Genomic DNA, 27,571 nt, shown 5'->3' on the forward strand with positions numbered 1-27,571 from the left:
AGTGTTCCAAATAAGGGCAGGGAAGCCACTTGGTTGATCAAAGAGCTCTGCTTGTAAACAGAGCCGTTACAGATCTCTGCAAATAAAACCTTAATCTGATTTTACAAATAATACACATTAAGAAGAGAGCTAAGCGGGGTGGGTGGGGGGTTGTTTTGGCACACAGTTCTCTGACACATCCTTGGTGTTGTCAGCAAGCATGTAGAGCTACTAGGTTTTAAACCAGGGAGCACACTTGTACCTTTAGCAATAAGAAGCGTTGCTGCCCATGTGCATCACACCCCTTTCTTTCCTTGATCTTACTGTGCTTCCTCCTCTCCCTTCTGCTGGGAGGCAGCATTGAAGTTCCATCTGCTCTGCATAGGAGAGGATAAGCAATGGGTAAGCCAGGAAAGAAGGTATGACCAGACCTCTTCTACACACTCATTATGAAAAGTGTGCTCTCTGAGTTGCAACCTGCCAACCTTATATTATTACCAAAATGGTCTGGTTTGGGGAAACAGGCTAATTGAACTTAGTCCCACTGAACCCAGCACAAACAAGTGTCATGCACTGTTTTTTAAGATCTTCAGAAGGAATGTACATTTCTTCAAAAATTCCCTTTCAAAGACAAACAAGAACAGTCTTAAACTGGGATATATAAATTCATTTATATGTAACACTGTGGATTATTTTAGTAATATGCTATGACTAATGTACTGAATTACCTTATGTTTGTGAGCATCAAAGGGATAATATGGTTGCTATTATCATTACTATTATCAGTAATGCTCCTTTTCTGTTTGAAAACATGCTTTTCTGGGGAAAAAGAATAATGTGAATGCAAAAAGAAGAGTAGAATTCTTTAGAGGCTGCAAGCATTCATCCTGAAGCCATTGAATATTTGTATAGCTTTCAATTTCATTGTTTGAATGTGAGAACTTGATGTAAAGTCCTTCTGCACTAAATATAAGAACGTTTAATAACTGGATGCAGAACTGATTTTTGCACACACGTTTCACTTCAGCTTAATCATGTAGCCTGCATTTGAATAAGGCAGCCATTTTGTGCGATTCCCAGGGGAGTTTTTCTTTTTTTAGGCATATGGCAAACAATATAGATAAAGAAAGAAGACACAAACTGGCTAATTGCAAACATCAAATTCTAATGGCCAGGACATAGGATGCCATGTCAAAATTACTCAGGGAACAAATGAAAGGAGTAAGACAGAGTTAACAGGGCATTATCCAGCCAAAGAGAAGGACTACTTATTCCAAAGTCTTTCAATGAAAGAGTTAAGCATGTGCATAATACTCTCCTATTGAAATCAGTGAAGAGTTTAACTACTTGGATCCAAGTGAGTGTGCAGCCAATGAAATAATTGCAATAGGGAAACAATGTGATGACATTAATAACCCACTTTTTTCTATGGAGATATGGGATGGCAGCCACTATATGCCTTAGGGTTATGCCTTATCTAGTTAGGCCATGAATGTCATGTATCAGCACTAGTGCTCTGCCCATTAGCTGGCTGACAGCCTGGGGGACCACTGGATGCAGGTCTGAGGCGAGCTAGCCACTTGGGAGAAATTATTAGGGCATGGATCACATGTGCACCACTTCCTCCTCCCCTGGAATCAGGCATTTCACAGTTCAGAAACACTTCACGTTTCATGATCTCAAAATTTAACAGTGCCCCCTAGAGGCTCCTCTTGCAATAGCTGGAGCTGCTTCTGCCCCCTGTTGGGATGCCAAGAGGTGTTTGGTTTTGGCTCATGTGAGGCAAAGTGTCAGAACCTGCTTCTTCATCTTGGTACTACCTTCTGCAAATTGCTGTTGCTGTTTAAATGCCGGTTCTGAAAATAACGACTCAAACTGCAGCTTTTTTGTGTGTGTTTCTGCACAGAACCTTTCCTACCTCTCTTAGTTCCCCACCTGCATATGTATAGATGTTCCATCATTGCTTTAGATATGTTAGATTTAATTCTAATGCATTGCACGCTTTGTCTGAGTAATAATAGGCTTTAAAGTGTCTTTACTTTGCCAGTGGCAAAATGGGTGTGGCATGCAGTTAACCAAGTTAATGCAATCCCTGATTAAATACGCAAACTTCTGAAAAGTTCAGAAAACAGCTGACTAACTCCATCAGTACATCCTACCTCCAGGGAGTGATTAATCTGTCCATCCCATTTGTTTATGTTTGAAAATGTCATTGTACATGAGTTGCCCCCTCCCACTTCTTCTGCTCAGCACATTCATAAACTCAAATCAACAATTATGTGTTCAAATATTTGTGTGTGGCCTTTAAAACTGGAAGCAAAGAAAAAATCTCTTCTGTCTGTCGACACAGCTGTGAACGAGCGAGGGGCCTGCACATAGATCTCCTTAAATATTTTAAAGAGCTTCTTCTCATTATCCCACTGGAATATTTGAGAGAAGGTGTAGTCACTTCCCAGGGCTAGGTAGTGATTATTCTTAAAGGAGAAAGGCTGAAGGGTCATCGCTCCCCGTGATGGCAGAGCCTGGATCTCAACAAATTGTTTGCTATTCCACTTCATTACTCTTGAGTCACCTATAAATCTTGTGAGTGAAATGTAGAGGTTGTCCTGTATTCGGAAGCTTTTAACAGCCAACACATCTTCCATGTTGGGGATCTCGCTGTGTGGGAGAAACTTCTTGGAATTTTTGTTCCATTGAAGGATGATGGGAATCTGTGAGCGACTTGACAAGATCAAATGAGATTTTCCATCTATATCAACAAACTCGGCATCTGTGTCCCGGAACCATTCATGCAGGGACTGGTAAGAGTAGAATCCCTTGTTGTTCCATTTATAGATTGTTGTCAAACCAGCTTTTGAGCTATCAGCAATGACAAAGAATGTCTCGCTCTCTATCTGAAAGAGCTCTATATCATTTGGCTTTGAAATGCGGGAAACTTCAATTTCCTGAAATTTGACAAATTTTGTCCAGTTTTCCTCATACTTGTAAATGTGCGAGCCACCAAAAAGTTGAGCCACCACCACAAAAACTTGATCATCAATCAAAATTGCTTTGCATCCCACTATTGACTGACCTGTTGGCTCAAACAAAACAACAATATTAGAATATAACCAGACCTTTAAAAGAGAATATTGATGAATTTCTCATTGTTTTGAAGGTGCTTTAGGGATGGGGCCAGATCAGGATAGCCACAAGAAAACACTGCGAATGTCATATGCATGCAAATTTGGAAACCTGACCAGTGAATAGATGCCCTCATCAGTGAAGGTCTGAAGTGAATCACTGATTGGGTTTGCATGACACAGCTACCCAACTGTTTGTGGTAGGTTATCATGTCATGTGAACTTGGAGGTTTCCTTCAAGCTTGTGGGCAACAAGCTACCCTGACAGCCCACAACTTGCTCTACAGGTTGTTGCCATGTCATCCAAACCTGGCCAAACCCCCCTTGCTGCTCTTGTTGAACTTGCCTTGGACACTACCAGTGACAGCTGCTCCACCAAGACCCAAGTGGCATTTTGAGAGGCCACTACTAGATTTGTTTCCCATACTTCTCAGATCTTTTGAGGTCATTGTGGCTTATTTTTCCTTTTACCCATTCGATTTTCAGAGATTGCTTTGCGTAATTTTCAAAGTGACAACCAATGATAGCCCCTTTGAAATGCCCATGTGGCCCATGGACATGGCAGTCACTGGTACGCCACTTTTATCACTCCCCCCTCTTTAATGTTTTGTCTTGTCTTGTTCGTTTTGCTTTAGTTGTTAGGTTTTTGGAGTTGTGCAACTCCAGCTATGGCAATCATTCCCCAATGCCCTGAATGATGTTTCCTGTTAAAATATAGAAGGTAAACTCCACAGACAGTGACAAAGGAATGTTATAAACTGGTTAGTGAGCGGAGAAGCTCTGCTTCTTATTTAACAGAAGTCACGTGCTGAGCTGTCAAACAGGAAGTGAAGCCACAAGGGGATTTTTGTTGGCAAAAGGAGATCACCTCCTTACTAGTGAAGTCCTCTAGGTTTTGGTTTGTTATTTTACTCACTGTTCTCAGTGTCTTCCACCTTTTCTACCTCTTTCCAAGACTCTATGTGCTGAGCAGAGTGAAAAAATATGAGGTACCCCATAAGTGGGCACACAGAGATTTGACAGTTATCAAAACTCAGGCCTTCTTTTAAAATGGGCTTCCTAACAGAGTTAATGGGGGGTGAGATTGACAGGAACTTATGCAGCCCTGCACTCTGACTGCTGTAGCAGCTTGTCTGTCTTCTGCCCTGGCCAGGGAGAGACAGCTTCTTCTTCTTTCTTGCCTGATACAGAAACAAAGTAATTTGCTGGTATTGTGGGCACTGACTTCAGTTTGTCTCTCTGATGTACAATTTTGTCTCCCTCCGCAGTTGCCTTGGTCCAGCCCTTCTCTCTCCTACCCTGAGAAACCTTGACCTTGCCAGCGAGTAAGGGACTTGTCTTTGCAGGGTATGCTTGTGTCCAATATTATTCCTTCCCAACTGCCCTGAGAATGCCTAGTCAAAAAGTGCACATCAGTTGAGACTTTTCTACTTTAGCTCAGAGTATAGATTTTCTGACAGAGGTGAACCTAGGAGGACAGGGAATGACACTGAATTGGAATAATTTCTGGTCTGCTAATGGGCCTGTTTATTGTAATTAGACCTGGTGCGGCAAGATAAGCATCACCGTGTCATTTATTAGCTAACAACTAGTAACATGAAAAAGTGTTTTGAGCTGCCATGTGTGAAGAGGAAGACAAGGACTAGAAGGGGAGGGGAGGGACAGGAAGATGTGAAGAAATGTGAAGGCAATATTACCATTTTGCCTTTAGGTAGACATGGGAGGAAGAAAGAATTGACTAGCATTATGGGTTGAGATGTGTAGGCATTTCATCCAAAAATTGCTTGTCTAATTGATAGACCATTTAATGGAGAATAAATAAATATAGTAAGAATATTTTTATTTTACAATTATTTCTTTCCAGGCACAACTCTTAGTTAAAAATGTATACTTCCTGGGTTCAGTCTTATTGCCACAAGTCAAATTAAAGAGAAGTTAATGAGTAGATTCTCCATTAGAAATAAATAAAGAAATATTTTCAGCAGCTGGGTTCACTGGTGCAAGTTGGCAGTTTTATGCTTTAGAATTAGCTTTCATATACAGGAATTCCTCTTTAGAAGGTATTGCATGTGACTTCACCCATGTTAAATGCAACACACACAGTGAACATTCAACTCACACCTCCCTCACCCATCCCATGATTTCTGCTACACTTATGACATCATTGAGCACAGTGGATCTGGATTAGAGAGCTCAGGGTGTGAGTTTCATTCTTTTCTCAGCAGCGTTTCTCCAGAAAGATGCTCAGGGGGTGACTTGTGCTGGGAAAATGGATTGGGGAAATCTCCTGCATTTTCCGTGTCCCAGTACTTTGGCTTCAAACTAATTTAACTTCCTATTTTTTTGTAAAAGAGTTAGATGATTCAATCATAGAAACAGAATGCAGGGCAGAGCTATGCAGTTAGAAGCAGTCTTGGTGCTCAGTGAGTTCTGTGGAGCCTAATGAACAGGCTGAAGTCAGCCATACTATTGGACAGAGATAAAACCTCCGCTGAGATTGAAAGGTCCATTGCACTGTTCCATTGGATTCTTCCTATGTCAATCAATGTGTGGGGGCAGCTTTCATGTAACAGCTTTCTCCATAGGAGAATACTTGATGTGGGGCTAGATCTATGCTCTCTCTGGTGGCTTGAAGAGCTAATTTTTTCTCTGGCCACCAGGATAACTAGTTCACTCTGTTCACTCTGCTCCATATACTTTTCATTCCCTCATTTGTAAGCCATCCTGGGATGTTTTGTAAATGACGGGATATAAATATTGTTAATAAATAAATAAATAAATTTTGCTTTGTAATGATTTTTGTAGTTAACACTAATTTTTGTTTACCCCCCTGGCTGCAACTCAATTTCAGCAGATACCAGTAAGGGATAATTTTTTCAGTGAGCCAAGATTATTCTCATACCTGCATACAAATAAATAAATAAATACACAAATAAACAGACTTATATTAAAAACATGTACCAAAGGAAGTAATAAAGCAGTAGGTAATAATACAAATCAGACGTGCATTCATTTTACCAGTAATGTTGTCATAACTTCTGAAGTTCTTCTCAATGTGATCCCACTCTAGCACCATGCAATTTTCCATGTTGGGCTGGGCAATGGCTACGTACACGTCATTTTTCGAGTGGAATGTGTCAACAGAAACTGATTGGTAAGGTAAAATCTGATGAATCACAAAATCTGAAAAAACACATGTTTAATTGAAAACACACACATTACACAAAGACTGGGCAGAATCCATGAACAAACTAACACAAGGTGCCTTTAAAAGCAACAGGGAAAGCCTTGTTGGGAGAAATAATTTTGCGGGACAGAAGGAAAAGCAATGGAATAGAATTAGGATTTAGCCCTCTCCTCATCTGCTCCATTTGTGCTTTAAATTGCCTCTCTTCACTCTGGTTTTGGGCAGACTTGCATATATAGTCAAAAGTCAGATACAGTCCTGTAGAATTTGGTCCTTTAACTCTAAGGATATGTGCTAAGAGACCAAATTTTCCAGGCTTACAGTATAATTTTTTGAAACTAGGGTATGACTTATCAAGTCCTCCATACTCCTTCCTATCTTCTGCTAATTTTCTTATGAATCAGACACCTTAGAATGGGAAATTATGAACTAATTTGTGAACAGAGCATTAATAAGCAAACATGCACTTTCTTCTATGCTTTGCTTCAACAAAGCTAAATGGGAAAAGCTTAAATGACAGTGAAGTGACAGAAGCCAATAGCAAAGGAAAGCATATCAGCAATTTGTTTCACAGTATGGATTCTAAAGATTTCCACTTCACACTGCTGGAATACTCTATTTTTAAAAAATCACATTTCTCTTCTAGAGGTAGACTATGAAATTGTTCCTTCCCTAATGGCATTGCTCTGCTTTATCAGCATTTTCCTTCTCCTGCTGCTATTTTGAAAACATTTCGCTGATTTTATCCTTTTTAAAGGCATAACTATTTCCCCTGTCATTGTTCAGATCAAGAAGCAATGGTGTGGCGGGAAAATCTCCTAACCGCCTTTTCACGATGCCTCTCTGACAGTGAAGTCCAAGAAGCCTTCTGTCAGTGATTGCACAATGTTCCCCAGCAACAGCGCAGACCACCTCCATCTGGCCTGAAGTTTGTGGCATGACCTTTCTCCAGTACAACACAGGGGGGTAGAAGTCAGTAACATTTCCTAACATGCATATAGTGCATTCCCTAACATCTTTATAATCGTTGCAACACTGGAAAATATGTGAATAATCATTCCCATTTTACTGGGGAGGTGGGTGTCTGAGTCTGAAAGATAAGGGCAAGCTTATGGACATACCATCACTGCCCACTTAATTCATGGCTGAGGTGACCCTTGAACCAGGAAATCTCAGCTCAGAGAATATGGTCTTAACTGCTGCATCCCACTACAGCTGTTGCACTACTGGCAATTGTGCACACTCAGAGGAAAGCAAAAGCAGGATATATACCGAGGGAGAACGTCAGCAGGAGATTGTGTGCACTGCCTTATCAATATGGATAATGGAAAGGGCCGGTGTGTGTGGTGGTTAGAATGCTGGGGTGGGAATCTGGGAGATCCAAGTTCTGTCACCCTCTAGGCCATGACTTTGGGCTGGTCACTCACTCTGAGCCTAACCTACCTCACAGGGTTGTTGTGAGGATAAAGCTGGAGTGGAAGAGAACTGTGTAAGCTGCCTTAGGTTCCTTGCAAGAGGCAAAAAGGCAGGATATAAATGCAATGTAATAATTATAAATACTATTATTACATTGGAATGTTAGAGAATGTTAATTGATCACAGATATTTTCATACATAGCCCAGTTAATAAAAGATAGCCCTTAATCAAAGTCCAGGCCATGCTCATGGTCAACTTTGCACAATGTCCAGGCAATATACATAATTCCTTCTCCCTCCTCAAACATACAAGTGATGAATATGTGCATTCTTCCAAACTGACATTGTCCCCCAGTACATACGTCCCAGCATCACATGCACATAAATAAATTGACAGGGCACCAATAGTGTACAACAAGACTTCTGAGGAAAAGTTATATCACAAGTGATATAACCCCTGACTTCTAATTTTGCACCCCCAGCAGTGATATTCCCGTGTGCAATGCTCAGGAATTCTAATACTTTTTTCATTTTAATTGGCAGTTTAAATCTGTCTTCACTTTTGGTATATTTCATGGCACTTTTGAAGAATTCACATTGAACTGTTAATCTTTCTGCCTCTTGAATGGAACTTCATATTTTGCTTTGAGAGCTTATATACTATTTGTAATCTACTTTTATGTCACCACCTAAACAAGATTTCTCAGACCTGACAGTTCGCTGCCGCAAAGTTGGAAGGCACATAGCCCTTAACATGAGGGCAATGGAGGACGTGGGCTCTGGAGATTGTGATCTATTATACAGTAATAATACATGTCACCAGAGTTGGTGACGAATAGGACACAGGACCACCATTCTGGCTGTAGATCTGAGTCGTCCATCTATAACATTTATTTAGTGACTCACTCATTCATTTCTATCCTTACTTTTGGCTTGACATACCCTGCTCAATCTGAATCAATCCAGGAAGATGAAGCCCTTTTTACAGTGGAATCCCATACATGTTTAATCTGAAATTAAATGCTAGTATGGTCAACAGGACTTTCCTACACATTACTTTAAAGAACCAAACTACAAATGTGCAGCAGTTAGCTGAAGATAATATGTATTTTAAGCTAGAGTAAGTAGGCATAGCTCTGAATTGGATCAGGACTACTACCTTTGAGGAACAGAGGATGAAACCTAACATACCTGTAGTGGTGCATTCATCATCAAAACTCGAGAGATCATTTAACTTCTTGTCCTGAAATTCTGCTGGACCAACACACAGGACATCAGAAACAGTGGAATTTGTCATCTTTAACCACATAAACAACCACTTGGCTTTGCAGTCACATTCAAACTTATTTCCCCTTAAATCTCTAAAAAGACACACAAAAAAATAAACAAATTTGAAGAGGTTGCTGCTGATGCAAAAGTAATAGATTTTTATCTTATAACAAGTTTAACAATAGCTGCAGGATTAATTATGGCTAAGAACTGGAAAGTAAAATATGATTATCAATTTTGCGATTGGTATAGAAAAGTCTGGAATATGTATTAAAGGTACATTAACTTGTGATATTAAAGTGAGCAAAGGATATAGAAAGAAAAATATTTTAATGAGATTTGGGGTACATTTATTGAATACGTGTTTTAAAAAAGGGGAAAGGATTAGAACCTTTACAAGAGTCATTGCAATTTTGGAAGGGGAAAATTTCCTGAAAGAATTTTTGAATGAATTCTCAACATGTAGCCAATGGTCTGAGTAATGAGGTGCACAGCGTTTTTTATGAATTAATTTAATTGTATGTATAATGTTTAATATTTCATGTTTTCATATTAATTGTAAGTTTTTAATTATATTTTATATTGAAAAAATAATTTAAAAAGTAATAAATTCCTTGTGATATTTGATTTAAGAAATAACTTTCAACAGTTCAAAGTTTGACCACAGTTGGAGGTAAGAAGTGGGTGTCCTTCAAATCCTGCTCCTCTACCCTGACCCATTGAAATAAATGGGGGTTGTCCGTGTGCTCCACATTTCTTATTGTGATGACTGTAGGCTGCAAAGATCCATCTGAAAACACGGCTTCGCAGGATCACAGAATCAGAGTTATAATTTGCACAAGGTAAAGGATGTGCATGTTAAGTCGTTGGACCAAACCACTAAGACCTTTGCAATAGCATACTTGCTCAAATTATTTCCCTTTATTTATGAGCCCAAGTATCATTCCCAACTCTCCACAAATTATTACACCGGTAGTTCAAAGTAACCTATGGCAATTTGTTTATTTATAATATTGGTATCATACCGGTCCTCCAAGAAGTTCATACATAGATTTCTGCCACTGTCCTCACAACAACTTTGTGAGGTGTTTACTGAGAAGACTGACCTTCAAGCATAGATTTAAATGCAGTTATCCCCTGTCCAGATCCAAATGGTACAATGGTGGTCTGGGAAACAATGATCTATTTTGTTCCTTAAACTGATCTCCTCGCAATAGGGCAATGCTACCTAGTAGGGTTGCTGCCACCTAGTGATAAAGGCTTAGCAGTTATGAATATGTCTTCAGGCATAGCAGGTTAAGTGTGTGACCTTGGGCATAAGAGAACAATGACAACATTGATAATTATCTAAGGAGAGATGTCATGTTAAAGCACACAGCCTTTATTTCTTACAGCTTGAAAATATTCCTGTGAGTGAAACTGGTCAAGCTCTTCACCATAGTAAGGATCAGATTAAAATGTCCCAAGAGGCAGAATGGGTCTATGAGCCAACAATTGACGTATCTTGTTATATAGTAGGAATGGGTGATTTCAGGTTCTCCAGAACTACAACTCTCATCATGCCTCAGCATTGGCTAAGTTGGCCAGGGCTGATGGGTGATGCAGTCCAACATCAACTGAAGGCCACAAGTTGCCCTGACAAGCTATATGTAAAGCTGTTTTCCTGGTGTTAACAAGCTAATCCAGACCACTTGGTAGAGCAGTATGTGGAGCAAACTATGGAATGCGCTTCCCAGAGAGGTTTGCCCGGCACCAACTTTATATTCCTTTCGGCGCCAGGTGAAAAACTTTTTATTTGCCCACTATTTTAAATGCTAGGAATTTTAATCTGGTTTTAACTATTCACAGTTGCATTTTGATTTTGATTTTGCTCCTGTTCTTTAAAAGTTTGATTCTGTTTTGATTTTGTTTTCATTTGTGAAATGTTATTGTTGGTTTTATGCACATTTTTAATTATTGTTAATTGTTGGATTGTTTGTTTTGATTTTTGTAAGCCGCCCTGAGATGCTTTTGTATATAGGGCAGGGTATAAATATTTTAAATAAATAAATAAATAAATACAGGCTTAAGTTGGTTTTTACCAGTGGCTGCCAGGGTACCATGAATAAAAGAATCAAAGAAAGGGACACGGGTTATTGAAATTCATTCAAGCATCACCAACGTTGATCACTCAATAAATTATAACTCTTCAATATATTTTTTATTTATTTTTCAATTTATATCCTGCCTTTTTCCTTCAAAGGGCTCAAGGCAGCTTACATCTCCTCCTCCATCTTATATCTTCTTATGTCTTCAATATAAAAGTGACATAAGCCTGAACTTGCATACAAAAGAAGCAGCATGGTGATTTGTCTTCAGAAGTACAATTTGTAAACCTTAATATTGATTTTGGATTGGGCAATGAACCCTTTTGAGAGAGAAGATTGCCAGTGTCTTTTTTAATGAAAATTTTATGAAAGGAGATTTGACCTGTATTAATGGCAATGGTGCTATAATTGTTGCATGCTTAGAGCATTCTGGAATGTTGCTGTATTGCACTGTTTGGGGTTTTACAATGCTTTGTACTAGAGGCTTGCAGCCAAAGATTTGGCTGGTTCTTTCAAATCAATATGTGATTTTCCACTGCTCCTGGCCAAATGCAGTTCTCTTCTATCTCTGCCTATTGTTTCCCCTCCCCCATAGTGCTCTGCTTTTCCCCATTGTCCATTGCTCATTTCCAAAGCTCACCCAGCTTTTCCTGGCCAATTGCCATCCCAAGTCCTGGTTACCTAGGCTCATATGTCTGCTAACTTTCTTTTCCTAGATTTTTTTGCCTGTCTTTTATTTAGGGTCTAACCACACTGACTTGGCCTGCTTTTGGCTTTAGAGACCATGAGGCACCAAAAGGATAAATGATTACGCTTCTCAGTGAAGCTCATCTCTGATTCTGAGAACACAGAACACACATTTCAATAACCACCTACAATTCAACAAGAACTCACATGCAACCCATACTCAATTCCTGGGTGTAAGTTATTAGGTTGTCTGAATTGACTTAAAGAGTAGCAAGCAAGCAAGCTCGCTCATGATGGACAAGAAGGTGGAATGAAAAATTACTTCAAGACAGACACTGTTGTCTCAAAACAATGTGCTTTGGCATTATTTTCAAGGTTGCATGTGCTTTTCACTATCTTTGTTGGACTATTCCCTCCAGTCCCTCTAGGGTCATCATTCCAGAGCTGACGCAAGTCTTTGGGACATCACCTCATGAGCTGCATAGTTATCAAGGCTTTCTGAAATCAGACAGTTGCAATCCTGTTTAAGGTGCTCAGCCAATCACTGCCAGAGGCTTCATTGGCAAAACCCTTCCTGTATTGCAATTTAACAGGTACTATTTATTTATTGGGGTAGTGAGTATGTAAGGACATAAGAAAAGCCATGCTGGGACAGAGGAAGGTCCATGTGGGCCAGCAGTCTGAACACACACTGGCCAGACAGCTGCATGAGTAAGTAATACTCTTCTGTTTGTGATCCCAGCAACTGCTGTATGCAGGCAACCTGCCTCCAAGGTTAAGGTTACAGTGCTGAAGAGCTGCAGGTTCAAATCCCGACTCAGCCAAGCAACTCACTGGATGACCTTGGGGCAGTCACTGCGTCTCATCCTAAGCTACCTCACAAGGGGGTTGTGCAGATAAAATAGTGTGGGCATGGCTCACAACATATATGCCAGCTTGACCACTCTGAAAAAGGGAAAGTTTTTAAAGGTAATTAATGAGAAGCATAATGATAGACACCCCTTCTCTGGAAGGGTGCTTTATTTATTCCAATGGAATTATTGTTCCTGGCAGTATAGGAGCATTTTGTTATACTAGCACTTTAAAAAAATAAAAGGCCATACAGAGAAATGTTTGAAACACCAGCCACAACTTAACATTCTTAAAGGAGACTCCCTCGAGTTAATGTCCAGTAAAGTCTGAAAAAGTCTCCTGCTGAATGTGGTTTTTGGTACAACATCTGCTCTCATATATGCATAGTCAAATAGATGCTTAAATCGGGGTTTTCTAACTGCCGGGACAGTGCAGAGTCAGGAAACTTGAGTATGACTCAGCATCTAATCTGTGTACCAGTTATACTTTCCAAAACTGCAGCAGGGGACAACATGGGATTTAACACAGAGTTCTGTGTCTCTTTCCACCAATTTTGCTTGCTTCACTTTTTTTAAACCAAAAAGCAATCTTGAATCTGCAATTGGGAGCTGAAGATCAGCTGTTTAAACCATTCTCTTCCTGCCCTTTTCCCCACCCCATCATCACCCCAGTGAAAATATGCATTCTGTATGTGTGTTTCCCCTGTGGGAGGCTGATGGTTTTTATGTCAGTGGGACTCCCCATCCACTTCAGCTTCTCTTTTCACTTTTACAGGAGCTGTCCATGATGTGTCATGGTGGCAAACCCAATGTGGGGATGAAGTTCAGCACCATGGAGAGATCCCAACAACCTGACGCACTAGACTGCAGTGAATGAGAAGTCCCAGCAACAAAGGGCTCATTAGTCTCCCCTGCTTTCCTCTGCAAGGAGGGACAATTTAATACAGAAAAATAGCAGGGAAGAAAGAGTGAGGTTGCCTTAGTCTACACACCCTTAATCTTTCCCCAGCCTGCTTCCCTCCATTATGTTGGACTTGAGTTCCCATACCCACCAGCCAGCATGACCACTGGTTGTTCAACACATCTGTAGAGCAGCAGGTTGGGGAATGTCGCATTTGAGTGGCAACCTGCCAGTACGACTTTTGGCAAATTCAAAAAGAGCTTCATTTAACAGTTTGCTTGGTCCCCAGATGCACTAGCAATGTTATCAATAGGTTGGAATTCTTTTTCAACCTATTTTTCCCCTTTAGTCTTTGGATGGCATCCAAGTACACCCTCACTTTGTAAAGGGCAATGGCATTTGACAAGTACCTGCAAACATTTAGGTTCCCTTTAAAAAGGGGGCAAACCTGCCCAGAGATGAGGCTCTCCACAAATATCTTCTGAAGCAGGCAGGCTTGTATAGGAAGAAAAGTTCATTTAGGTATCCTGAATTTGAGGTTTTAAGGGTTTTAAAGGCAATTAGCCAACATTTTGAATGGCATCCAGAAACAAATTGGCAACCAACACAGCCCTTGCAAGACACCTGAATATGATCCTATCAACCAGTAAATATCCTTGTGGCTGCATCCTGGACTGGCTGAAGTTGCCAAAGGTTCTTCAAATGTTGTTTGAAGCAATAATCCAACATAGATGTAACTAAGGCATCTGTTATTACAATAATCTCCGACCTCTTCAGGAATGGCTGCAGTTGACCAGTGTAAGTGGCAAAGCTACTCCTGGATACCACCTACGTATATCTGCTCAGCAGTGAGTCTCCTACAGTTCTTCAAGACCTACTCCTAGGTTAAGTGAATACATATGGAAGTCTAAGGGTCTAAAATACTGAATTTGGTGAATTGGTTTATTCATGCTAATGCCTTACACATAATCAAATGAACTGCACATTTAATATCATTTTAACCCCTGCATTTTAAAGGATTTTTCCTGCCCACACTGGCAGATACCTGGACAGGGGCACTGTCCTCAAGTATGCTGTCTGCTTCTGAACACTGATAGGAGAAAACATTGTGCAGCTGGCTGGGAATAAATAGAGACAAGTCACCTGCCTCAGGTGCACATCTTAGGAAACCCTCCTCCTGAGGATCCTTTAAACAGTGAGGAAGAATCCCACTAGCAGCTTCAGAAAAGGCAATTAGCTTTGGCAAACAGAAACTCAGCAAGCCCAGTTCACCTTGATAGGTCCCTTAGTTCAGGATGGGCATTTCCCAGCTAGAACAGGGACACAGGAACAGCTGTTTCCAACAGCTGGGATATCTGGGTGGCATGTGGAGGAGGAAGGTTAAAGAAGGAAAGTATCTCTTCTCTGTCTTCTCTTGCCCCTACCCCCCATGAATATTTTTCACTTATTATTTCTGCTCCTTCTGGAAGGCCTGGGATACTTGGGAAGCATCCTCACTTGCATACTCATTATTGGTTGACACTGAATGGTGACTTCTCTGTGTGAATGAGCCAACACTGTTCAAAAAACATGGACAGCATGTTCATATCACAGCCCATCTCCACAGATGCAATTGCCCCAGACCAAAAGGGCAACTTGTCAGGGCAAAGCAAGTGATGCATCAGCAGGCCTCAGAAACCCATTCCAGGAATGGAGGCCATGGGAATGGAGCCCCAGTCAGAGTCTCTCTGGTACAAATAACCATCAAGTTGAGAGAGGCAAAAAGAACATAGCAATTCCTCCCTGCCTTCCTTCTGAATTGATTATTGTTTTTATTGAAGATAATGGAACTACATCCTGATAGTGACTCAGTTCAACAGTACCATTGGCCAGGGTGCAGTATAAACCAGGGTGGCTTGTTACATTGTCTGAACCCAGACAGAGTGACTTGTGAGTGGTTAACAAACCATGCTTCTGAGTTCACACAACACCCTGGCTTATGGTGTCGTGTGAACCCAGTCAATATGTGTGCAGTCTTGATGCCTGAGTCTGTAAGATGCACAGGCACCACCAATTTGGATGCATGGTTCCTCCTGCAGGATCACAGCACAAGCTTTTCGTTGAGATTTGTTCATACATTTGGCTGTGAGTCATCAAGTGCTGAGTAATTAGGTGACAAGATGGGAACAGCTTTATTATGCATATTTATTTGGCAAAACGTAAGTTAAAAGATAGTGTTGCTTGAATTCAAAAGCTAGATGAAGCATTCACACAGAAGAATTAATTACCCTGAATCCAGATTCAGACATACTTAGAGTGGATCCACTGAAAGCAATAGTGCAAATTAATTTTTCCGCTGGACAATCTTTAAAAATAAAGCATAGAAATTGCTAAAGCATAAATTAGTAGTGGTGTTCATGTCTTTTGGCTTAAAAAAATGAAAAACTGAAACAAAATCCCAGTCTTTGTTTTAAGATTCACAGAAGGACAGACATGAAATAATAATACTTATGATTTTCTTTCACTTTACTTACAGTTCAATCAGAGAATCTAACTCACTGAAGACATCTCTTGGCAGAGCTTTAATCTGGTTATTGGCCAAAGAACTGGAAAAGTAAAGTTAGGTGTTAAAATAGTTGGAGAGATGATAACAACCAAATACAGCAACATTAACTACTGTTAACAGTTGGGTGCTACCCAATTCTCAATGTTGACAATGACTAATAGGATTTTGAATGAAAAGAATAAAACCTTTTAGAGTAAATGGAAATCCAAACACTCTGGCTTATATCATAAATGGACAAGAAAGTCACTTTGTTGTTTAGGAAGAGAAAATGCATATGGCAAGGCCAGGTACCCATATATGGAGTTGCATATCTTGAGTAATATGAATCTGTATATTCACCCCTTTGGGGTCAGCTGTACAACTTTCCTCAGGGAATCAAGCTCCAGAATAAGCATTCCTTCCAGTTTGTTCAAAAGTCAGCTGCACAGAATATGGAGTGGCAACCAGGGCCTATATGTTCATTATGAAGCCATTCTCACAACCATCTGAATGAAAAAGCAGATTCACTTTATTTTTTAAAGGGCAATGAATAAACATTTAACTGGATAAACATTCCAGGGCCTTTTATGCATACATGGGTACAAATACAGCTGGGCACAGATCTGAAGCACAGTGTAGTAAATGATCTCTGTAGACTGCCATATCTGTACTAGAACTTGGTTGGTTGGTTGGTTTTATGTCCTGCCTCTTAACCTCCATGGTTCCAATATGGTACTTGATGACTGTATGATCAAGAGACATTCCTGGAGCCCAGAGAAGGACAACAGCCATGCTGGTGCCTTTCTCAGAGTGGGCAAGCTGCAGGCCTCTGGATGCTGTTGAACTCAACTTTCTTCAGCCCCAACAAGTATGGCTGATGGTCAGGCATTATGGGAGGTGTAGCCCACTCTGAGAACATGCAGAGAGTCCTGGGCTTGCCTCCCGTTGCCTATCATACATGAGAACAATAGACAGAATGAAGAAGACTACAGGAAAGTGATAATAGTCAGTGGGTGATGTTAACCCAGGGAGAAGGAAGCCAAGGAGAGCTAAACATGGCTTTTGGAGTGCTAGGAGGGAACTCTGAGGGAAAGAGGCCAAAAACAAGCAGAGCATTGTCCTGGCTATTGTTGAGGACTGGGCTGAGAGGGGAGGGGAGGCAGCTTCCACCTCTGAAGCTGATCTCTCTGTTCTAGCACCAGGGCCATGGGGTCTGCTGCAGGGTCCCTTTCCTGGCACGTGGCTTACAGGGTGCAGCAACAGCTGATGGCAGCCTTGTGTGGCAATGGGCAATTCTGAGATCCAGCACTGCAGAAAGGGCTGAAAAACCAAGTGGTGGGCATCAGGATATGAATGGCTAATATAGTTGAAAGTAAGTACTGGGTTTTTAAATGCCATGAGTATTAATTAAAATGTTATCAACATAAAATTATTTTACATGAATGGTTTAAACCCAGAAACTGTAATCTTAGAGTCTTAACTTTCTCCAGTGGGAGAAAGGGGAAGAGAAAATAGCGAGAAGAAGGCAGCAGTGATTAGTTTTGTATAGACTCCTGCCTGCATTGGAGCATGCAAATAAGGCTCAAGAAAATAGTATCCAGTTAAAATTTCAGGCGCTCTAGTTTATGTGTCAGAGACTCCAGAAATCACTTAATTATGCTTAATGCTAATTGCTGAGCTTGCCAAGTTTATCTTGCAAAATCAAGTCTGAATTATCTATCGACCGCATTAACAAAACAATTTATCTTGAAATAGATATGAAAGAATAAAATGTTTCCATTTGACAGTGACACTGTTGATCTTGAAGCCAAAAAGAATCCTAGCAGTGAGAAGTCCCAACACAATTTTCTTATGTAAACTGTGAAAGCATCACAATTCATTTGTGAAAAACTCAGATAATATCACCTCCCATCCTCAGCTGTAGGTTCATTTGATTCTTCAGGTTGTAACAGAAAATGCTTCTCTGCAGCAGAGAAAAGGAGGAAGATGTTCTATGGAAAAAAGTATTTTCAGTAAGGGTACAAAACTATGCATGTTTAAGCAGGAAAAAAGTTCTGCATTTCCCAGCATGGGAGAGGAAGATGCTGGGAGTTACAGGACTTTTTTTGGCATAGGATTGTTCCCTAAGTCTGATTCCATGTAAGGCAGGATACCAGATGTTAGCCTTGCATGGCACTATATTGATTTAGTTTTAAGTACTGAAAAATGTACTTTGATGCAAGAGATAAATTATTCAGATTAGCACTGAAAGACTTACAGGTGTGTCAGGTCTCGAAGGCCACGGAATGCATTTCTTGAAATGGTTTCTATTTTGTTTCCTTCAATAAATCTATGCAGAAAGATGTTGTTGTTGTCATAAAGACATACAGTAAGGGCAAATTTTAATTCCAGAGGAAAAGTAGGACATTAAGGAAGAAGACAAAAATAGTTAAGAAAAGTGGGGACCACCATTTGAATGGCCTGACTGCCTGTTCTTGGTCTCAGGACTGCCTGTGATTTGATTGACAAGAGCCTTTACTTGGTCTGTATCAGAGTTCTTGACTGGCTTTGGGTTAGACTGCAATTTTTTTTATGTTGTACTTCAATATAACACCTACATTTGCAAGGTATGTGTATGTTGTTGAAGCAATCCCACCATAAAATATCAAAGTCTTACACAAAGCCACTTGGCCTATATTTGAAATTATTTATGTTTTATTTTTGACATTTAGTCCCCACTTTTCTTTATCCAATAAACTCAGAGTGGTTCACCAAAAAAAACTTCAGAAAGATAAAAACAGAGCAGATTACCAAAATTAGTTTCATATAATAAGAGCAAGATGAAGCAATTCAGCATAATAATAGGTAGAAAGAGCTTTTAAAACATGAATTATACAGTGTCTTTGGATCCAGACTTAGCCATGTTTAGAATGAACTCACTGAAATCAATGAGACTTTAGTGACCATGACTAATTTCAATGGCTCTACTAAGCAAGACAGAATCAGGGCACAGTCCTTTATTAAAGGGCAATAATATACAACTGGTTTGCCAAAGAAATTCCTCCTTATTCCTTCCCAGCAATGTCAACCTTGCATTAACTTAACTTTAACTTTATATTAAATTATTAACCTCCCGATAATTGTCTACAGATCCATGCATTTTATACCCAGAAATACCATGATTTTACCCTTAGGATATAGGATGCAGAGGTAACTGATGAGACAGAGACCATCTGGACAGTTTATCGGAAGGTACTTGGTTCTGTGAAGCTACAGAACTCAACTTGGTCATTTTTTAAAGTGTTCTGGAGTGGTAATATTAAGGGCTGTGGTGGTCATCATTATTTTCCCACTTTAACATTAATCCTATCTTATAGAAGGAAAGTGTCTGGATGTAATGGAGCACATGTCTGAACTGGGAGAGGGGGTTACAGTCAAACTCTTCATTTTTCAATGAATGCCTCTCATTTAACTTTCTGTAATTCAGCTTTTCAGTATGATCAGCAGCACAGATTTAAGTGATCTCCACACATAATATATCACAGCTGGAGTGAGTTCACAATGTAGCACCAGCTCTTAATCATCAGCATATTGGCTGAGATCCAAAGAGCTACTTCAGGCACTCCTGGAAGCTTGTGCAGGATCAGTGGAATATGTTTGCTTTAAAGCATTCGCTGCCCCCTGATGCCATAACACAATTGGAATCTGAAAGCGTCCTCAGTCTGAAAATGTAGCATGGGCATCAAGGAGGCTGCTATTGAGAAAGGGCGTTGAAAGCTCTCCCAGGGGAGTAGAATGAGTTTTGTGGGGTTTTGGAACCTTGATCATTACATCTAGCCATACAATTATCATCAAACAACAAACACATTTTCAGTTTGCAACTTCTCTACTTCTGTACTAAGATGGCTCCCCACCCCAGTCCACTGAGAGAAGCTGACTGGACTGGCAATGATACTCTGCTCACCAGCATATCTGAGGCAACAGGCACTCAGTCAGGACATGTTGTGTGGAATTCTTAACACTTTCTCCATCAGAAGTGAACAGCAGGGAAGCTGCCATTGCCCTCTCTCTGTGAAGGTAGGGTTGGTCCTGAATGTAGAGTAGCTTGAGAGACACAGAGCAGTTCTATTGCTTTCAATGTCCCTCAGCATCTTCCTCCTGAAAGGTTTCTTCACACTACCTCATGGGGCCCCAGTCTTCATGGTCCCCTGAGTGGTCACAGAAAGTCACATTGAGAGGAAGGAGCATGAGTAGTGGGGAGATTTTCCTTAGGGACATTGTACTGGTAAATCATCAGAGAATAATTCATTTCAGAAGTCTAAGCTTAATATATAAACAACAATGGACTTACAGGTACTCTAGATGGAAAAGACCACCAAAGGCATCATCCCGTATGACAGTAAATGAGTTAGAATTCAGCAGTCTAAAAAAGATTGAATAAAAATATGGAGAAGAAAATGCCATTAAAAGTGTCACTATGGAATTTATTTATGTTACTGTAAAGGCATACTCAGTACTGAACACCTCTTAGCAGGGTTATTAAGAATACACAAGAAGAACTGAGGTCAAGTCATTGATAAATGATAAATGAATTAAATGATAAATGGCCATTTTATCCTCTCCCAACTCTGTTTGGGGCAAGGAAACACACTTTGCTCTAGTAGGCTTTCCATCTTAATAAGAAGGCACTAAACCTGAAGGCATCTAATGTTCCATAGCTTTGCCATATGTGTCATAGTAGAAGAAGATGAAGGGGGAGGAACTCCGTGAATTTTCCAGAAGTGTAGATGGCATGAGAGGGTTTAGAGTCTGCCAGTCATGACAGAAGTAGTGGAAAGGAATAAATTGAAAGAATTAAGAGACAGGACTGATAACCGCAGGCAAATGGGTTCTGGTCTTATTTTAATTAATTTATTTATTTATAACATTTCTATGCCGCCCCCATGGCAGAAAGCCTCGGGGTGGCTTACAAGGAAAGCAAATAAACAAATAAACATAAAATGCAATAACATTAAAAATTTAGGAGTATCTCAGCCATAATTTAAAACCAATAAATAAAAACAACAAATTAACAATTAAAATATCGTTTAAATAAAAAGGTCTTGGCCTGGCACCGAAAAACAAATAATTATTGTCCAAGTAACAAAACAGAGATGAATTTCAGATGGAGAGTAGAGAATGTATTACAGGGAATAAAAATGCTCAAAGTCTTTTGAAAAAATATCCCTTGTCCCTTCTTCAGGGACAAAGTTCAGTACATTATCCTGAAATTTAATGGCATGCACTAGATATGACATGCAAAGTGTCATATTTTCCCTTCCTTCAGTGAGACATGATTAATACAGACATCATGGAAGCCATTTGTGTGGAAAAAATAATGCAGGAAGCACGTGCAAATACAAGAATTGCTACTTTGTCAGTTGAGAGACTTTTTACTTAAGGTGAAAATTCACCACACTGGTTCCCACTAATCCCAACTATTGATTCAATATAGTTGTCCAATTAGAATGAAATAAAAATATGCAAATGTTTGAATCATAGTTATGAACAAGAAAAGAAGAGAATTGAAATTTAGGGTCATAGCCAATATTAATCTAAAATTTCAGTGGGTCTACTCTAAGTAGGACTACAGTTGGATACAAATCTCAGTTGACCGGGAACATTTAAATAGTAGTATGGAATATAAAAGTTTAAAAAAAAAATGTAATGGGTGAGAAAATTTCATTACCACATTTCATTGATTGCCTAGTCTACAATTCCTAATTTTTTAACTTGGTACATGTTTGGTATTGAAGACCAATATTTCACAAGTAATATTACACCACCATCATCGAAGGCCTAGCAAATTTGGAAGGTGAGGGAGGGAAAAAAGGTAGATACCAGATCACTCACTACACCCACTTCCCAAGTGGAAGAACTGGCTTGATTGTCCTTTGCTTCACCCAGGTGAAGTAGCAACCGTCTCCGTGATGCATGGAATGGTGAGAAGGTTAGGGATGACAGTTCTTTTTCTACCCAATCCTTGATTTTGTTCCCACTGAGGCCATTTTCAAAGGCAAACCAAAAGACATGCATATAGAAGATTCCCTTCGTCAAAGAGTCACACAAAATGTATGGTGGAAGAGGAAATGGGCAGGGCTGCGGGCACACCTGTTGCTCTTAGCCCTGTTTTGAACATCAGAACTGGGCTCTAGAATGTGACAGAATGTTGGTGAAATGAGATGGACTGCTGGGAACTTGTGGATGGATGGAAGGAAGGATGGATATTTGTTTTGCATCACTGTCAAACGTTTACTTAACAGATTAAAAGGCACAGACAGTTGAGTAAAATGGAAATGCAATAAAATTTAATGGCAAAATATAGCCATAATTTAATAAGTGCAGAAAATATTAAAATGAACATCAATATTATGATGTGTGTAAAAGATGCTCTTAGCCCTGTCTGGGAGAGATCAAGGCAGAGTATTTGCAGTCTACCCTGGAACTGCATGGTTGTAATAAATGGTCTTACTGGAAAAAGAAAGGAGATCTGCCCAGATAAGAAATATTGACTAAATTTCCTAAGTCCAAGGGGGGTGAAACTGATCAAAATGCATGGGAAAATTACTATAACCTGCAGGGTGGAACGCAGAAGATTCCTGATGGTCCTTGTGATATCAGTGTTCACTGATGAGATCACTGGTTTGCAATGTTACTTGCAACCTACTTTGAACTGACCTTTTTAAAGTTAAAATTTTAAAGTTTATTGCTTAACCAAAAACTAAAGCAAAATACCACCACCAGCAGCCCCCACACATGATCATTACAAAATATGAGTGTAAGTACAATAGCAGGCACCCGTCATAAGCAGGCAATGGATAGAGCTAGTTTCAGAGAAGGGCACATTCCTATGTAAGTTTAGACAGGAAAGTGGCCTGCGATTCCCAGCAAGCTCCAGCCAACAGTGCTGGGCAGACCACACTGGGAGTTGCAGACCATTTTTCTGTCTAAACATGCATAGAACTGCACCCTAAAATGATCAAAAGAACGAATATATCAAAATCAACCACACTGTGAATAAACCAAGGGCAGCTGGTTGAATGATATACAGCAGGACGAGCCAAATGTGACATTACTAAACATCTCTGCAGTTTGTTCAAGAGCCTTCATATGGCACTTTGCCAGTTGTTGTGCAAACCATTGCACTATTTGACAGTTGACTGCACTGTTCCAAGGAAGGTATTGTGAGCAGCGTGGGCAGCCAGGCTCCCCATCTGTGGACAGCCACATGGCCAGAAGAAGTGGTTGCCAGACTTTCACAAGATCCCATGTGGCAGCTCTCCGTGCAGTGGAGCCACCTGTGCGAGAGCAGCTGACAGGGCTCTCCAGGGCACACACTGCTGGTGGACCCTCATGCCACTGGTCGCTCCCCCACTTGACCACCTGGCGTGGTCACCTCACTCTGCTTGGTGGGAAAGCTGGCCCTGTTGGTCAAATTGACCAATAATCGGCCAAGCAAGACAATCAATGGCTAATGGCAACATATCAGCTGGACTCTTCTCTCCGCCCTGTCCATTGGTGAGAGCCTGAAAAGGCACCAGCCCTTTTCCTGCTGCCGGTGAGGCACAAGGAGCAAGGGATCACAGAGCCAAATGTGTGACACAAACTACACCCACAGGGGCCACCTTAAATATGAAGAGACAAAGCAGAGAATAAGGCTGATACTGCTTCCCAATACCAAGATGAAAGGAACATGTTGTTCCGCAGGGATGCTAGCGCAGAGGTGCAGAACTTCTCTTAGTCTGAAGGTCAATGCCCATTCCAGAGGAGCAGTGCCTTGTGGCCAAAGGTAGAAGGGGCTGGGTTAAAAGCAGTAAAAGTAGGGACAGAATGAGGGCATAGTTTAGTATAAAAATTGTACTGCCAGACTAAGCCCTAGGGGTGGCATTTCAGCTTTTTAGAACAGGGGTAAACTGTACAAAAGCCAACAAACCACTACAAGATTGATGATTGGGGGAAAGAAGGGGGGCAGAGAAGGAGGTGTGGCCTTCTGGGGAATGGCTTTGGCCCCCGGGGCTTGAGATTCTGCACTCCTGTGCTAGGGAAATATGTGCTACTTGACTTAGTGGTGTCTAAGGCCCATGGAAACCAATCTCTTGAGGTGCTTCTTCAACAACACAGCATTGCTCTGGGAGTGGAATGGGGAGTATTCCCCTCATATTTTAGAATAAGTCTTGAAAAAGAGTGCCAAACACCAGGAATGTCTGTGTTGTGCCCTAGCCCTGTACTAATCAACAAGAATTACAGAAATAGCTTTATACTCTCATGTCAGTTAAAGCAGTTTTCTGCCAGTGGCATTCTAACCAAGCAAACCTTCCTTTCCTTTCATGGATCTTTAACTTTTTACACAGGACCTACAAGTGCAAAATTTGGGTTTTTACAGAAAACCATATCTCAGGCTTCCCCAGGTTGTAGAAAATTAACATTTATAGTATCTTTTGCATCTGGCAGGGAAGCAACAATGGACAGTCCCACCCTATGATTTGGAAAAAAAAAAACTCTTTTAAAATTCAGTGACATCTCTACTGTGAGATGAACTTTAACCAACTAATTTAAAGCTGTTTTTTTATTTTTTTTTTAATGCAATACTTACAGCAACTGCAGAGAAGGCAGATGAGAAAACATTCTTTCTTTTATTTCAGAAAAGGTTCCATTGACCAAGCTTCTGAAAGGGGAGAAGAACAAGAAAAAAACCCACAGAAACCAATAATTTATATACATATATTTATATAAATCATAACCCTTATGCAATCTGGTGCCTTCCAGATGGGTTGGACTGCAATTCCCAACATCTTCACTCATACTGTCTGGGAGATTATGGGAGTTAGAATCCAACCTGTCTGGAGGGCACCACACTAAGGAAGGCTTTGCCATATCCTCTCTCACTGAAGACCATGCTGTGTCCACTTACTCTACCAAACTATAGACATAATGGTTTTTTTCCGGTTCTTGAACCCATCTTCAGTGGTTTTCTGTGCACTTTTCCCACCCTATCTGCTGATTGATTCTACTTGATTAAACCTAAATGATGGGAAAGTTTCAGATGATCACTGGGAGGAAAGGAAGGATTGAGGTTGGTTTCAGAGCCACTCCATGCTCCATGGCCACACACCTTGCCAAGTTCAGATGACAAGGGAAGTGGTGCAGTTGCAGTGTGCGACTGGGATCCGTGATACTCTGATACTCCAAACCCTGATACTCTGTCCTTTTGACTGCTTTTCTTTCAGGCAGTGAAAGGGGATCCATTTTGTTAGTCTTCTTGTTTTAAAGATTTTATTTTACTGGGCAAGACCAAAAATTCAGCCTGTGACACAGAATCAAGCAGTGAGGAAGAGCATGATCCTTCACGTGTCTCCTCAGAAGAAAGTCCTGTTGAGTTCAGCGGTGCTTACTTCCAAGCAAGCAGCTACAGGAGTCCAACCGAAAGGGCCTGAAAGCTCGGCTGAATTTTGTAAAAGTGAACCGAGCTGGGAAAAGCCCTCATTTCCCATGGCAACTAACTCTCTTCTCAAGTTCCGGGAGCCCATCTTTGTCCCAAGGCAGTTAATGCCAGAATAATTCCTCATCCAGATGTGTTTTTTCCCACTTTTCAAGACTCATCCATGGACACTTGCTCCTTTCCCCCTAGTTCTCTGAGTTTTGCGTGACGGCCCGGGTTCGTCTGCCCAGCCTTCCTATTTTCTTTCCCTCCCTCTCTCTCATCAGGCTAATGAGATTAAATTACAAGAGAGAAAGAGAGCGAGTGACTTTTTTGAAAGGGGAACCCACTTCACTGTTGCTGTACGTGGTAATACCAAATTCTCAAAAGCGCCACGGAGAGGCCGGGAAACCACCCCCCCCCATTCCCGCCCCCGTGGTTAATTAATTGCACCTCACTTGGGGCTGGAGTATCCAGCCAGGAAAGTTAAAAAGGAAAGGAAAAGAGGAAAAAGAAACGCCCCGAACTTAACCACCTCTGCTTGACCGGCGGGGGGGGGGGTTTTCCGCCCCCCCCCCCCCCCCCCCCCCCCCCCCCGCGCCCCCAGCCGACTTACAGGGAGCTGATGTCGCCGGGGAGAGCCCGCGGCACGTTGGCCGAGCCAACGCAGATGATGGATTCTTTGGTGCAGCTGCATGTGCTCGGGCACCGGAGCGGCTTCTTCACCTGGGCGCGCTGCAGCAGGCACGCCGCCGCCAGCACCAGGAGCCAGAAGGAGCCGCCGCCGCCGCCGCCGCCGCCGCCGCTGCCCCGCAGGCGAGCCATCGTGCCCCCTCCTCCTCCTCCTCGTGGTCCCCCTCGGGCCCGGTGCTCTTGGCCCGCGAGATGCCGGGGCGGCTGGGGCTGCGGCTGGTGCTGCTGCTGCTGCTGCTGAAGAGGATGGAAGTGGAGCGGGAGCCAGGCAGCATGCTGCACCCTGATGTTCCCTCGGAGTGGCTCGCCCGCTCGCTCTGCAGCAGTAGCAGCACCACCACGGCGGCTTCACTGCACTAGCCTCCTTCCTTCCCCCCTGACTGACTGACATCAGCAGGTCGGCCTTTTTTCCTTTCTTTTTCTTCTCTTCTCTTCTCCCCCTCCTCCGTCTCATGAATAATTCATCAAATACTCCATTGCGAGGGAGAGTTTAAAAATAATCTCTCTTGCTCGCGCGCGCGCGCGCTCTCTCTCTCTCTCTCTCACACACACACACATTCACGCACTACTGCTGGGCCGAGTCATTTTGCTGCCAGAGGCGAAGGACAAGATGGCAACCCCTCCCGATCCGTGTACAAAAACCAACTGGGCAGGGAGCTGATCCTTGCTTGCCCGGGCACTGGAACGGGGCAGCAACTTCCAGCATGCCCGAAGGCCGAGGGCTGGGACGGAGGTGCGAGGTGTGTGCTGAGGCTGGCCCACAGCTCCCTCCTGCAACACCTTGCTTCTGCATCCCGGGATCTGGTGCCTGAGGCTGCCTCCTCGCTGCAATGGCCTGGGGGCTCCAGTGACACAAGGGCAGCAATGCAGCCACTCTGAGCTTTAAGCTGAACTTCAAAGGAGCTCTCCATGGTGCTGAACCGTCTCCCCTATTCCCCCAAACTAGGTTCTCAAAACCTCAGATTACAACTCAGAGTGGATGCCCAGCCCTGCAGGCCCCAAGGTCTTGCCACCAGCCTCGGCTATACAAACTCTCTAATCCCCCACCCCACCCATGGCCAATGCACTAGAGTCCCTCTCCACCTGAGCTTTCCATCCCTTATCCCTAAGCCCTTTGGCTTCCTTTGGGCTGTAGTGCAGCTAGGACTGGACCTTAGGGCCTAAGATTGGGACCCCAGAAATTAAAGGGAGTAGGTGAGTGCAAATGACTACGAAGAAAATGGCTGGTGATGAGGGCATTCAAAAACATGTCATTACTGTCATCATGATGATGTGAGTTTAAAATGCAAAACTGCACATGCTCAAATAATTCCTTTCCTCCCTCTTTAGGGTTGGCAAACAGTTTTGTTGTTGCATTAACACATTAGAACTGGAAGAAGCAGTTTTAAAGCAATGGAATGGCAGTTGGCGGAGGGAAGA

At 41.7% G+C, this 27,571-nt stretch overlaps 1 protein-coding gene across 1 annotated transcript; it reads right to left on the bottom strand.

The window, feature by feature from the left end:
- Window positions 1-2,234: 2,234 nt before the first annotated feature.
- Window positions 2,235-26,284, bottom strand: LGI2 (leucine rich repeat LGI family member 2). Its single transcript, XM_044418260.1, has 8 exons — window positions 26,076-26,284; window positions 24,635-24,706; window positions 20,354-20,425; window positions 18,281-18,352; window positions 16,013-16,084; window positions 8,896-9,065; window positions 6,120-6,284; window positions 2,235-3,052 (listed from the first exon to the last, which is right to left on the bottom strand). The coding sequence occupies exons 1-8, from the start codon at window positions 26,282-26,284 to the stop codon at window positions 2,235-2,237; spliced, it is 1,650 nt and encodes a 549-aa protein (XP_044274195.1).
- Window positions 26,285-27,571: the final 1,287 nt, after the last annotated feature.

The sequence above is a fragment of the Varanus komodoensis genome, unplaced genomic scaffold (assembly GCF_004798865.1).
Source record: "Varanus komodoensis strain SLA01 unplaced genomic scaffold, ASM479886v1 scaffold9, whole genome shotgun sequence".
In the NCBI taxonomy this organism is placed as follows: Eukaryota; Metazoa; Chordata; class Lepidosauria; order Squamata; family Varanidae; genus Varanus; species Varanus komodoensis.